Raw genomic sequence first — 15,473 nt, forward strand, 5'->3', positions numbered from 1 at the left:
TTGACTGAAATCACATTCTGATTGATACTGTACAATTTTCTCCTATAACCGGTCTCACTTCTACACTCCATTGTCTATGTGTGTCCATTCAAGTCCCTCTGAATCAATTTGTGGCTCTATTCTCTTGCCTTAATTAGACAGCACATGTAATTATTCAAGCCCTCAATTGACTCGGTCGTCAGAGGCTACAGCTGAGGCGTATTGACCGTGGCAGGGATGGGTGCCCTCTGGTGATACACGGTGCCTGCTCCGTCACACTGCCGTACCACGATTATGTATTTATGAAGTAAATGTCCTGTAAATGTAAGATAGTGATACTTTCGATTGGTAGTCACTTTACCCTGCACGGAAGCTTGTTATAATGCCTATCCCTTTATCCCCAAAGCTCTTGCAGTTTAAGACTTGTGTCATCAAGAATACATATCTACAAATAATAATATTAAAAAAAAACCCAACATTATCTCAAATAAGAATATGGTAAGGGGATCAGTCTCGTATTCATAATTATGCATTAAAACATTATTAACATTCTTAGGTAAAAGAATTTGGTTAAATTTGTAATGACTTATAAAATAAAAGCTTGGATTATTTTCATAGCATCTGGTTGTAACAACTGGAATGGAATTTGCTTTCATGAATGTATTTTGTGTAGCTGAAATTTCAAAGCTAAAATTTTATGTCAATTGAAAATTTTTGTGTTACAGATATCCAGGAGTTCTATGAGTGTACACTTTTAGACGATAGTAAATCTACCCAACAAAAGACTCTGGAGACTCTTCGTATAGCCAGCAAATGGGAACAGGAACCGCCAATCACCAACACACAACCAAAGATAGATGTAAGTTATCACCAACACAACCAAAGACAGATGTAAGTTATCACCAACACAACCAAAGATAGATGTAAGTTATCACCAACACAACCAAAGATAGATGTAAGTTATCACCAACACAACCAAAGATGTAAGTTATCACCAACACAACCAAAGATGTAAGTTATCACCAACACAACCAAAGATAGATGTAAGTTATCACCAACACAACCAAAGATAGATGTAAGTTATCACCAACACAACCAAAGATAGATGTAAGTTATCACCAACACAACCAAAGACAGATGTAAGTTATCACCAACACAACTAAAGACAGATGTAAGTTATCACCAACACAACAAAGATGTAAGTTATCACCAACACAACCAAAGATAGATGTAAGTTATCACCAACACAACCAAAGATGTAAGTTATCACCAACACAACCAAAGATAGATGTAAGTTATCACCAACACAACTAAAGACAGATGTAAGTTATCACCAACACAACCAAAGATAGATGTAAGTTATCACCAACACAACCAAAGACAGATGTAAGTTATCACCAACACAACCAAAGATAGATGTAAGTTATCACCAACACAACCAAAGATGTAAGTTATCACCAACACAACCAAAGATAGATGTAAGTTATCACCAACACAACCAAAGATAGATGTAAGTTATCACCAACACAACCAAAGATAGATGTAAGTTAACACCAACACAACCAAAGATGTAAGTTATCACCAACACAACCAAAGATAGATGTAAGTTATCACCAACACAACCAAAGATGGAAGTTATCACCAACACAACCAAAGATAGATAGTTATCACCAACACAACCAAAGATAGATGTAAGTTATCACCAACACAACCAAAGATAGATAGTTATCACCAACACAACCAAAGACAGATGTAAGTTATCACCAACACAACCAAAGATAGATGTAAGTTATCACCAACACACAACCAAAGATAGATGTAAGTTATCACCAACACAACCAAAGACAGATGTAAGTTATCACCAACACAACCAAAGACAGATGCAAGTTATTACCAACACAACCAAAGATAGATGTAAGTTATCACCAACACGACCAAAGATGTAAGTTATCACCAACACAACCAAAGATAGATATAAGTTATCACCAACACAACCAAAGACAGATGTAAGTTATCACCAACACAACCAAAGATGTAAGTTATCACCAACACAACCAAAGATAGATGTAAGTTATCACCAACACAACCAAAGACAGATGTAAGTTATCACCAACACAACCAAAGATAGATGTAAGTTATCACCAACACAACCAAAGACAGATGTAAGTTATCACCAACACAACCAAAGATAGATGTAAGTTATCACCAACACAACCAAAGACAGATGTAAGTTATCACCAACACAACCAAAGACAGATGTAAGTTATCACCAACACACAACCAAAGATAGATGTAAGTTATCACCAACACAACCAAAGACGGATGTAAGTTATCACCAACACACAACCAAAGACAGATGTAAGTTATCACCAACACAACCAAAGATGTAAGTTATCACCAACACAACCAAAGATAGATGTAAGTTATCACCAACACAACCAAAGACAGATGTAAGTTATCACCAACACAACCAAAGATAGATGTAAGTTATCACCAACACAACCAAAGACAGATGTAAGTTATCACCAACACAACCAAAGATAGATGTAAGTTATCACCAACACAACCAAAGACAGATGTAAGTTATCACCAACACAACCAAAGATGTAAGTTATCACCAACACAACCAAAGATGTAAGTTATCACCAACACAGCCAAAGATAGATGTAAGTTATCACCAACACAACCAAAGACGGATGTAAGTTATCACCAACACAACCAAAGATAGATAGTTATCACCAACACAACCAAAGATAGATGTAAGTTATCACCAACACAACCAAAGATGTAAGTTATCACCAACACAGCCAAAGATAGATGTAAGTTATCACCAACACAACCAAAGATAGATGTAAGTTATCACCAACACAACCAAAGATGTAAGTTATCACCAACACAACCAAAGATAGATGTAAGTTATCACCAACACAACCAAAGATGTAAGTTATCACCAACACAACCAAAGATAGATGTAAGTTATCACCAACACAACCAAAGACGGATGTAAGTTATCACCAACACACAACCAAAGATAGATGTAAGTTATCACCAACACAACCAAAGACAGATGTAAGTTATCACCAACACAACCAAAGATAGATGTAAGTTATCACCAACACAACCAAAGACAGATGTAAGTTATCACCAACACAACCAAAGATGTAAGTTATCACCAACACAACCAAAGATAGATGTAAGTTATCACCAACACAACCAAAGACAGATGTAAGTTATCACCAACACAACCAAAGATAGATGTAAGTTATCACCAACACAACTAAAGACAGATGTAAGTTATCACCAACACAACCAAAGATAGATGTAAGTTATCACCAACACAACCAAAGATAGATGTAAGTTATCACCAACACAACCAAAGATGTAAGTTATCACCAACACAACCAAAGATGTAAGTTATCACCAACACAACCAAAGATAGATGTAAGTTATCACCAACACAACCAAGATAGATGTAAGTTATCACCAACACAACCAAAGATAGATGTAAGTTATCACCAACACAACCAAAGATAGATGTAAGTTATCACCAACACAACCAAAGATAGATGTAAGTTATCACCAACACAACCAAGATAGATGTAAGTTATCACCAACACAACCAAAGATAGATGTAAGTTATCACCAACACAACCAAAGATGTAAGTTATCACCAACACAACCAAAGATAGATGTAAGTTATCACCAACACAACCAAAGATAGATGTAAGTTATCACCAACACAACCAAAGATAGATGTAAGTTATCACCAACACAACCAAAGATGTAAGTTATCACCAACACAACCAAAGATAGATGTAAGTTATCACCAACACAACCAAAGATAGATGTAAGTTATCACCAACACAACCAAAGATGTAAGTTATCACCAACACAACCAAAGATAGATAAGTTATCACCAACACAACCAAAGACAGATGTAAGTTATCACCAACACAACCAAAGATGGATAGTTATCACCAACACAACCAAAGACAGATGTAAGTTAACACCAACACAACCAAAGATGTAAGTTATCACCAACACAACCAAAGATGTAAGTTATCACCAACACAACCAAAGATAGATGTAAGTTATCACCAACACAACCAAAGATGTAAGTTATCACCAACACAACCAAAGATGTAAGTTATCACCAACACAACCAAAGATAGATGTAAGTTATCACCAACACAACCAAAGATGTAAGTTATCACCAACACAACCAAAGATAGATGTAAGTTATCACCAACACAACCAAAGATGGAAGTTATCACCAACACAACCAAAGACAGATGTAAGTTATCACCAACACAACCAAAGACAGATGTAAGTTATCACCAACACAACCAAAGATAGATAGTTATCACCAACACAACTAAAGATAGATGTAAGTTATCACCAACACAACCAAAGATAGATGTAAGTTATCACCAACACAACCAAAGATGTAAGTTATCACCAACACAACCAAAGACAGATGTAAGTTATCACCAACACAACCAAAGATAGATGTAAGTTATCACCAACACAACCAAAGATAGATGTAAGTTAACACCAACACAACCAAAGATAGATGTAAGTTAACACCAACACAACCAAAGATAGCTGTAAGTTATCACCAACACAACCAAAGACAGATGTAAGTTATCACCAACACAACCAAAGATGTAAGTTATCACCAACACAACTAAAGATGTAAGTTATCACCAACACAACCAAAGATGTAAGTTATCACCAACACAACCAAAGATGTAAGTTATCACCAACACACAACCAAAGATAGATGTAAGTTAACACCAACACAACCAAAGATGTAAGTTATCACCAACACAACCAAAGATAGATGTAAGTTATCACCAACACAACCAAAGATAGATGTAAGTTATCACCAACACAACCAAAGATAGATGTAAGTTATCACCAACACAACCAAAGATAGATGTAAGTTAACACCAACACAACCAAAGATGTAAGTTATCACCAACACAACCAAAGATAGATGTAAGTTATCACCAACACAACCAAAGATGTAAGTTATCACCAACACAACCAAAGACAGATGCAAGTTATTCCTCTTATTAGTCTCCAACTGGTGAAACCAGTTTCCTCTCTGTGCATCTGTCCGTCCGTCTGTCTGTCAGTCCGCCTACTTAGTTTTCCTCACTTTTCTCAGCCATGCTTCAAGGTATGTTGGTGAAAGTTGGTATGCAACTTAAGTATGAGAAGCTTAAGCTACAGATCAGGTTTGAGTTTCAGGGTTTTTGGGTCAAGATCACGATCACTTACTATTTTAAGTGGGGGACGGTAGGGGACATGTATTGCTTTGGGATTTTTATTAAACATCGATTGAAATAGTTCATTAGGTCCTTGAATTTTGTTTGTCCATGTTTGTATTCACCCTGGAAGTTCAAAGGGCTCCAGTTATTTCAGGATTTCCCAATATCCCATTGCAAACCCTGTGGTGTAATGTCTCAATAAACTTTAATCTATGTTGGCCAGGGACAGGGAATCTTGATTAAGTCATCTGAAGGAACCAGTTAACTTCTGAAATATCTACCTCTGTAGTGTATCTGTCCACAGAAAGCTTGTTATCCTGTGGGGAGATCTTCATCATGTTGATGTTTGCAGAGTTTGGGCAGAATTTATTGTGGTATTAAATAATAGTGGTATACCTTAACTGAACTACATCCTGTAAATGAAATCCCAAGGTACTTTTCAACATTTATCTTCAAAGTCAATGATTCTGTTAATCTTGTAGTTTTTATTTTTCTGTTGTTTCCTGCAGGAAAATAGATTGCCAATTCTTAGATACTGTATATGTACCCATTTTAGCATACCCTTATTTTAGCACATTTCCAAATTTTAACAGATATAAGTGCAATAATGAATTGGCATATTTACGATAGCACAATCTGAATTTAGTGGAATACTTTCAGTGTGAAAACTGCTAAAGTGAGATTATGTACATTTACAGTAAATAGATGTTTTGTTTTTTTCTGTGTTTTGGTTTATAATACACAGCAAAATTTTCAGCATTACTCGCTATCTATACCAGAGAGTTAGATGAACACAATGAAAGAATTATATCATATTGAAGGAAAATGAGGAATTAATTCTTTAAAGGTATTGATCAACCGTTGCATTTCCCCCCAGTTAAAATGTTGTGAACTGTTTAGGGCAAAAATGAAATATGTATGTAACAGTAATTTTCCTAATTGGAAATGATAAGTTACAAGATCATATTAGTAATAACTTGATTTATCTAAGTGACTAGAATCTCCTACTGTTTGGATAAACTCATAAAATGGAACAATGGATTAAGATTGTCTCAAATTACCAAAGTAATTTTACTTGGATTAAGACTCTGTGAATTTTTTGGGGGTACATTTGGGGACAAATATAGGCCCCTTCCCCTGGTGAAATTTTGTTTTATTTTCCCCACTTTATATGGTCATATTTTCTTAATCAAAATTATTTAAGTGTTCATGTACATCAACATGTATGAAGAAATGTTGATCAGAATCTATTTTATGTAATATTTTCACAAGCAGATGTGATAAAGCTTCTAGTTTCCATTGATGAAAGATAAATTAGACAGAACAAAGATCAGTTGATAATATTTCCCCAATTAGCAGTTAGCATTATATTTTCCCGATGAAAAAGGTACAGGCCCTTGTACCTTGTAAAATGAGGATAGAAATCACTGAAGCCTAAACTGATCAGGTAGAAGTAACATTGTTCAGATTAATAATCTGTCCTTTCTGCTGTTGAGATTGAGTCCATGAGGAGTTATCTCCCTTTGAACAGTTTTCTGTGCATCACACAGATATGTCTTGCTGATCAGTCGACTGGCATATAGTATCTGTCGTCCCAGGAGACAACATTATGTCCCCCATCACTAGCTGCTCAATAACCATTTATTACTGGACTATAAAGTAACTTGGGATTTTGTGTTGTATAAACACACACACATAAAGGGAATGCTGGTAACATACCACACCAGTTGCATGTCACAATAAAGGCGGGCAAGATTTAATTACTTCTCTACTCAAGTATAGGAAACCGTTGTTATATTGACTCTGTTATTGGAATTCTAGATTCAGGAAACTACTGAAATAGTTATTTTATATAATGCAATGTTGTTTTTTGATGGTACATACTATTAGCTCTCATCCCCTCTTTAAATAAGTTATAGGCCTCTATATTAAAAACACTGTGGTTTTAGGGGAATTCATGTGACAAAGACTTAGATTTAAATTGAAAATAGTACAAATTAGGAAAAAAAAGAGGTAGAACACTACATAGCGACAGTAGGTGAAGTATGTTCAGTCACTGAAACCCGCAATTAAAGATCAAAGATCAAAGATTGATTCGATGCATTACATTCAGTACAATAAATATGCCTTGGGGTATAACTTGTAACAGTTAAAGATACTGTGATAAAATTTGAAGGATATGTATCACCCATGATAGGTGCTGTGCATTGTACTATAATCAGGTCAGTGTGACCTTAATTTTAAGATTATGTGCCAAATTTTAAATCATTAGTAAAGGAGAAGGGGGAAGGACAATTTTTTTTTCATCAAATCAAGTTTTATTCATTGATGCACCTTCATACTGCTGGTCTTGAGAAAGCATTACCCCCCCAATCAAAACATTCGTCTTATAGATTTGGTTTTGCAGTGACCTTGCGGGGAAGGGGATAGAGTATTAAAAATGTACTCACAATTACAAAATCTGCCTGGGAGGATTTCTTGTTTGAACTGAAGCATCTTTGAATCTGAAGCAAAATGACAGCAGAAGGAAGATACACTATTGATAAACACCATCGTCTGATTTGATAGCAACTGATGTTTCAGTGGTGTGTTTTCCTTGACCGTAATATTTCTATTATGTGTACCAAATATTTGGTGGTTGGAACATGATGATTGATCATCATGTTTGAGACAAATAACTGGTTTGATGTCGAGTCTGACAGAAAACTCGCAGCTTCTGACAGTCATATTTGTTCTTTTTCCACAGAAAATTACATCCTGAACCAACGTTTACATCCTGAACCAACGTTACAGCTTTTTTCTTTAACTCCGGTCTACAAATAACATCAGTCTGAAATGTAAAGCATTGATTTCTTTGTTTCATCAGAAAACACCGGCCTCTACAGACGATGAACTTCCTCCCCCTCCCCCAGAGCTGAGTGAAAACAAAGAGTCCCGCACAGAGAAATCACAAGCAGCCATGGCCCCTCCTACCAAGGCTGCCGTGCCATCTATAGACGATGATGACTTGCCACCCCCACCGGTAGGTGTTTCATATTCTGAAAGAAGTCATATCTTCTCTGGATTTTGCAGGGTTTCATCAGGATGGAGAAATATTTTTTCTTTCAAGTGGAAAAAGGTTGTTGGTCCTCAAAATTCAGTGCTGAATTTTTGGTATATGTACCAGAAGAATCTTTCATTAAATGTCAACTCACATACATTGGTTGTCAGAAAAATATATGGCCCTAATTAATTCCTTCACTTCAGTTTTCCATAGGAAAGCATTGAAGAATTTAAATGTACAGAAAGTTACTTAGCTAAGGTTTTCCCTTAAATCTAATAAAGCATTCCTATGGAAAATTTTAAGTTAAGGAATGAAACTTTGTTGAAGCTTGGGCTAGATCATATTTGTACTCTGATAAATAACATTGATATTTTGGTTTTGAATAGTCAGAATAAAAAAAATTGAAATTTCAAAAAGTTTAGAAATCTATTTGCCTGTGTAAATTTTGCCATTGCTTATTACACCATCAAGGGTGTCTGATGAAATTATAGCAATTTTGTCTTAACCTTGAATTAAATTGATAGGTTTGTATTCAACATTTAGCTATGAATTACAACTTTCATCATCCCTAAACTGTTCTCAAGATGGAAGGTTTATGATCATGACCATAAGCTGTATGTCAAATTTCATAAAGAAAGGAAACTTAAGTTTGAAATGATGTCTGCAAACAGTCTGAATTGATGATGGAAAGTCATGACTTTAAATTGATAACTGTCTAAGATAAAGTTTATTAAGGACAGTTTCATCAAATAGATGAAAAAGGCAATGTCATTAAAACAACATCTGATGTCAAAAAGGCTAAAAACAACAAACTGAATCTTAGATGATGATGATGATGATATGATGATGATGATGTGATAGTGATGATGATGATGATGATGATGATGATGATGATGATGATCCACACTGTATTTCGTATGTTGAGGAAGGGCCAATGGTAAGAGATGATATAGATGAGAGGTCACAGATGATTTATATCAGCATGATTCAGTAAAGGAAATGATTTGAGAAATATGAACATATCTAATCAAAGATATTATTTGGAGACTTGGCTTGGCGCTGTATAATTTTACATAATCAATAAGTAATAATGATGTAGAGAGATTGGTTCGTATGGTAGGTTAAACTCCCTTCTGTTTCCTCGTCGTCATGTAAACAGCGATATTGTTGTATTTCATTAGATTTCGCTGTACTACTTCCAGTATAGAGTACATTGACATATTAGCTGTGGATTCTTTGATTTCATCTTCATCTGACATTGTACGTACTTGTTTCCAAAGAATGAACATTATCAAGTAAATTAAATCTTGATTCAATGATAAAAAAAAAAAATGTCATAAAATCTTCCAATGCGTCTCTTATAATGCTGGTATTGTCCATGTCTGGCTCAGGCGATGTTGATGGAAGCAGTTATTTTGAGCTTTGGAGAATCAGATGATTGTATATGATACATGCAACTGCTGGCTGCTGGGGTTTTAACACAGAAGTTCAACCAAACAGATATGTGCTATAGAAATTAATTTATATAGGCAGGGGTGAAATTAAAATACAGACAATTTCCTTTGACAAGAGCAAAGCCGTTTGAAAAGGCCTGTCATCTAGATCTTGGCAGCTTAATTCCCTCAACACTGCCGCGCGGAACCTCCTACAGCCAACTTTTCACTTGTAAAGGAAATGAAACGTCCAACTTCTTCAAGTTTCAAATTATCTCTAAATTTATGGAGTTTTAAATTATATGAGAAAGATTGATTTTTAAAAGGAATGGTCTCTAGCATGGTATGGATTTCAAATCATTAAATGAAATATTGAGTTTTATAAAAATTCAATTAGAATCTGTGGTCTACTCTTAGTAGCCTGTTATGGTATATTTATATAGTGTTTTGATATATAACTGTTACTAGGTGATCATGGTCTATATCTGTTTGGCAGAAATAATACAATTTTAAGGTACAGGGTGTTCCAAAAAACTTGTGTCGACTTCATTTTAAAAACTATGAAACATTTAGTATGGATATATGACATATATTAGATTAAAGAGCTTTCAAAATTTCAAGTAACATTGCCAATTAGTGCAAAGTTCAAAAATGTCATTTGATGTCCTGCTTTCTTGATAAAGGTTTAATATCTGGCTATTTCTTCGCCGAAACAAATTCACTAGTGTCAGCGATTTTCGATTTGCATAATACAGTTTTACCACATCAATGTGCACATTCTTGATATCAATCTCGAGAAAAGCAGCTTATTTCCAGAGTTTGATGATGTCACTGATGTCAGCAATGACATCATCAAAAGAAATTATGAGGTCATCAGTTTTTGAGCTTAGATAAAAAAAAATATGAATATGTGTTCTCTCAAATACAACTGACAGTTTGTAATTATCTTATCTAAGGAAAAAGATATAGGCTTGCAAAGTGGGGACATGTTTTTTGGAACACCCTGTATATTAGAGTTCTATGTATGTTTAAGTGGTGTTTGGATACGTAAACTGTTTGAAGTACAACTACTTGACCTGGTCCCAATTTGATCAATGTTCCTTAAATTAAACAAAATCTTAGCATAAAATTTTAACCAGATTCTAGTTCCATCATTCTGAAAAATCAAAATAAGTTCAGTTCTGGGCAATGACACAAGACAACAGTTCTGAGAAAACATGAATGGATTCATAGCTGTGGGCAATAGTTTTGGAGAAGACCATGAAGTGATTCATGCTTTTTGATGATGGCACAAAAAGGAAACAATTATGTAGAATGGCAATATAGGGATTCATGATTTTAGGTGATCACACAGAAAAGGATTTCTGGAGAATTACAACCAATTGTACCGTGATATGAACAGCTCTGTATTGAGTACGTTGTCAGAAGTAAGAAAGTTGTGGTTGTACTCTGAGAGATTGATATTGTGATTAATTGTACCGTGATATAAACAGTTCTGTATAGAGTATGTATTCAGAAGTAAGAAAGTTGTGGTTGTACTCTGAGAGATTGATATTGTGATTAATTGTACCGTGATATAAACAGTTCTGTATAGAGTATGTATTCAGAAGTAAGAAAGTTGTGGTTGTATTCTGAGAGATTGATATTGTGATTAATTGTACCGTGATATAAACAGTTCTGTATAGAGTATGTATTCAGAAGTAAGAAAGTTGTGGTTGTATTCTGAGAGATTGATATTGTGACTAATTGTACCGTGATATGAATAGTTCTATATTAAGTAATGTACAGGGATTCATATTTTCTGCCATGGAAAATTGTGATTCTAGATTTTCAGATATTTAATTAGTCTAAGATAGAGGTAGAGTTCGGTAATACAGACAACTCCATGGCAGATCTGGTAGTGTGGAAGGTATCACTTAGACATATTGGGTGTGAATTCACCAGTGTGAAGACAACAGCTGACAATGTGGTCCTGTCTGCCAACAAAACTTCTGGTACGGTTACTGAATTAATGATCTATCACTAGGCACAGCTAGGAATTAAATATAGGTCTGTCATATTACGGCTTGAGAATTAGAGGCTGTGATTTACAAGCCATAATAATTGCTCTAGTAATGAACAGATTTGTCTTCTTCAGGAACATCTTGGAAATTACATTTGACTAGTTAAAGAAATTTTATGTAATAAGAAAATTGGAAAAACTATAAATCTTTTCAGGAAGCTTCAGAATGTTAGAATATTTAATAAAGACAAAATTCTGAAAATAAAATAAAATAAAAAAAAAAAGCCTTCAATTTTTTTTTATATAAATATTTTTATCACTACACTACAAGTTAAGTTCTCTTCAACAGAGCTTTGTGATGTCAGCTGCGTCTACTTGTTCTAAATTTGTCTTTCCTGGCATCAATTGTTTGTGTTTGACTTTTGGAATTTGACTTCACAGAAACATTAAGTGGAGAGCTATATATGTGTGAGAGCTCCTGAAGTATACCCTGAAAACATATAAGACTGACAGTTTGATTAATGAGGTATCTGTAATGTGTAAGGAGTTGGAGCATTAGACTCTAAAAAGAAGGTGACACGGCTTATTGGTGTTGAAATGTCTCAGGAAGAGACATATTAAAATCACATGCCTGGAGGCAGCTGCAGAGATGGGCTGGCTTTATGACAAACCTTTTAAACTATATTGCACATTTTCATATCATTTGACTGTCAGTCAAGTCCATCTTTTAACTTTTGTATTAGGGAATAAAAAGATGTATCTGGAGTTTTAGACGTTATTGATTTTTGAAATGTTTGACAGAAATGTGAAGAACGGTTAAATTAAACTCTGCCACACCTCAGCATGGCATCGTCGGTAGGGAAACTCCCTTGCTGTTCTCTCTCTGTTCAAGATTGCATTTAAAAGGCTCATCTGTTACACCACAATGTGCATCTGATATACCCAGACCCCCATGATGTTGCTTGTTGTCCACTTTTAGCGGTTTTATGGCAAATTGAGATCACTATCCTTTTTACATGTCACTTAAAAGTAATTTAGACCTTGTGCCTATTGCCCACAAAGTTTTAATTACCCATCAACCCTTCAGACTGCTTGTCCAACCTTTAAAGGTGTTGTTGCCGGAGATCCCAACCCACTTGAAATTTCTTGAAGGGATGGTTTTGGTGACTTTGATGGTTTTTTTTTGCAGAAAACACACATTTAATGTTTTGAAGATAATCATCAGACACAAAAGTAAGGTCCTTTTGCTACTGTTGGTAAAATTTGATGTGGTTATTAGGTGTTTTATTCATCATTTTCGAAATGGTTACTTACAAAACTCATGCTCGCAATAAAAAAAAAAAATTGGTAGCTTTCAGTCAACCTGTGCTGAACCTAACTACTGATAGAGTTAGTGTTGGGTGTTTTGTTTGTACCCCTTGGTGTTGGTTAGAGAGCGTCCAAAGTTATCAAGGATTTTGTTTGTATCCATTTTTCACGGATTTTGTTTGTACCCATTTATCAAGGATTTTGTTTCCTCCCATTAGTCTTGGTTAGAGAGCATCCCAAGTTATCAAGGATATAGAGCCATAAACAAACTATTACTTTCCTTAAATGCCTGTTTGAATTTGCATTACCTAGACTGAAGACAAAATCCTTCTGGAAAGTTCTCACACAAAGAAAGACTGCTTGGCTTAACTTTGATAAGGCTATTTCTGAACAACTTATTAAAAACAAATAAAAGTAATCCTAGCCTGCACTGCCATTTCATGACATGTAATATATATTCTGTAAACCTTTCATTCCATACAGAATCTACCCTGTCCAAATTGATCTACTGTTTATAGAATGTCCATGTATGATTCAAGACAAAAGTCATGAGTTACTGGGCTGCAAAATGACATGCCTGATTGTCTGGTAGGACTCTCCACTGGACAACAATTGTATGATGTTGCAGAGCACCAACTGGCAAAAACAAAATTCATGGTTTATTTCTCTGTGTGGCCATCTAATAATCTCTCATGGGTCAGGACAATAATATGGGAGAAGTTGGAGAAGCTTTACCTTAGTAGGAGAGCATGGAGCTCCCTATAGCTGCCTAGAGAGGTGGCAGAATTTGGTGTCTCAATTACCTCCAGTTGTTAATAATGAATCATAGGCTAATTTGTAATCTCCCTTGTCTACATAGAAGTTCATCACCACTTCCTAAATCCTCTCTTGCTTACATTGGAGGTACTAGCCTGTGTTCACAAGGAACATACTTATGAGATGTTTTTCATCCTGCATTGTTTGCATTGAACTGTTCTTTGAACATCCATTAACATATCCTCAAGATATTCACTTGATGTTCTTTAATATTCCCTGGGTGTTTCAGTGGTCAAAGCATGATTGATTTCCCATTCCCATTCATTCTTTATCTCTTATTTAGAAGAAAATTATCATTCCCTCCATCATATACAAGATGTACAAATTTCAACTTCCAGGTAAGATTCTTAAATGGGCAATGTCCTTAGTAAACTTTAGATGTGGTAATTTCTCAATCTTTCTCCTTTTGTAGATAAATTTGCCCCTACCAGTCCAAATGGGAGAAACCTTCAGCTGAAATTTTAATGCTTACAGTTGGTTGTAAAAATTTCTCTCGAGGAAATAGTATTGGAAGTGTATTTTGTAATTAATTCCCCCAAGGGTTTATGTGTAAGAGCTCCAGCACATGATGGCGGAATTGTCGGTGACAGAATAGAAAGTTACAAAGTTCTGTGTAATTGAAGTGATAACAATGGAGTACCTGCATGGTGGCAATGATAAACAGGTAATACAGCATGTTCCTGTGTTACCCACACATAGTGCTACACACAGCGACATGTCGCCATTATAGGTACAGTCATTCTCAAGCTCATACAAATTACATTTTGGTTAAACCAATAATGGGTGATTAGGAAGACTGAGTGGGGCTTGAGGGTGTGTGTTTGTTTGTTAAACCCAGCGCTTGAGAGACACAGGAAGCTGGATAAGTTGTCAGTTGCCAGCTTTATTGATTTTCAGCTATTTATATGGTGTCCTTAACTGCTGGATTAAAACATCTAGAAAAGGAAACGATAAAAAAAAAGAAAGTTTGTGGAGAAGAAAACTGATTTGAATGTCTGCCTGTTTAGGACTGTTAACAGGATGATAAATCGGTTCGGTGTAGCTGGTGATCAGGGAGACCCGATTGTGGAATGTGTTTGGGTAATCGCTGTGGCCAGAGGCAAGATTGTACTGTTGTAATCGTGGACCAGCAGGTTCCCTACCCTGTTATTGGCGGGACTTAATGGATCCTATTGTCATCGCCTTTATCTTCGAACTTCACTACACAAGGCACTGAGCGTTCAACCGGTGCTTGCTAGTTTACCTCTAAGCCATGTTTTATACCATGAAGAATAACAACTTCTTTGCATACTGTGTATTTTTTTTCCATTATAGAAGAGTTATAGATTTTATGTTGTGAATGAATATGTTTTTCTCATCTCTGAAGACAGATGTTTAAACTCTGTGTTTTACTCAGCTTAACATACATTTCCAGGAATATATGGAGCTCTGCTGCGTTCGGAATTGATAATGATGTCAATGCTTGGAAGGCATGTCTTCCCGAATTTTCCGTAATGATTTTGTCTGTCCGATAAATCTTTGACAACGGTAATGTATCAATCACTGAACCCTTTGTTCTGAATGGGAAAGGAACCTTGCTGTGACGGTACAGCACCTTCTCTCTTAAACTCAGACAC

General features: G+C 35.4%; 1 protein-coding gene across 5 annotated transcripts in view; it reads left to right on the top strand.

Annotated features, from left to right (window-relative positions):
* The window catches only part of LOC117342022 (disks large homolog 2-like), a 264,368-nt gene that overhangs the window by 34,611 nt on the left and 214,284 nt on the right, over positions 1-15,473 (top strand). For 4 of the 5 annotated variants that reach the window (XM_033903973.1, XM_033903974.1, XM_033903975.1 and 1 more), the window contains exons 3-4: positions 705-838; positions 8,122-8,277. In XM_033903973.1, coding sequence (XP_033759864.1) covers positions 705-838; positions 8,122-8,277 — 290 coding nt within the window. Of the gene's footprint in view, positions 1-704; positions 839-4,968; positions 4,981-8,121; positions 8,278-15,473 lie in introns of those variants that run through there. The other variant, XM_033903978.1, reaches the window with a different exon arrangement.

Source organism: Pecten maximus, chromosome 14, assembly GCF_902652985.1.
Source record: "Pecten maximus chromosome 14, xPecMax1.1, whole genome shotgun sequence".
Classification (NCBI taxonomy): Eukaryota; Metazoa; Mollusca; class Bivalvia; order Pectinida; family Pectinidae; genus Pecten; species Pecten maximus.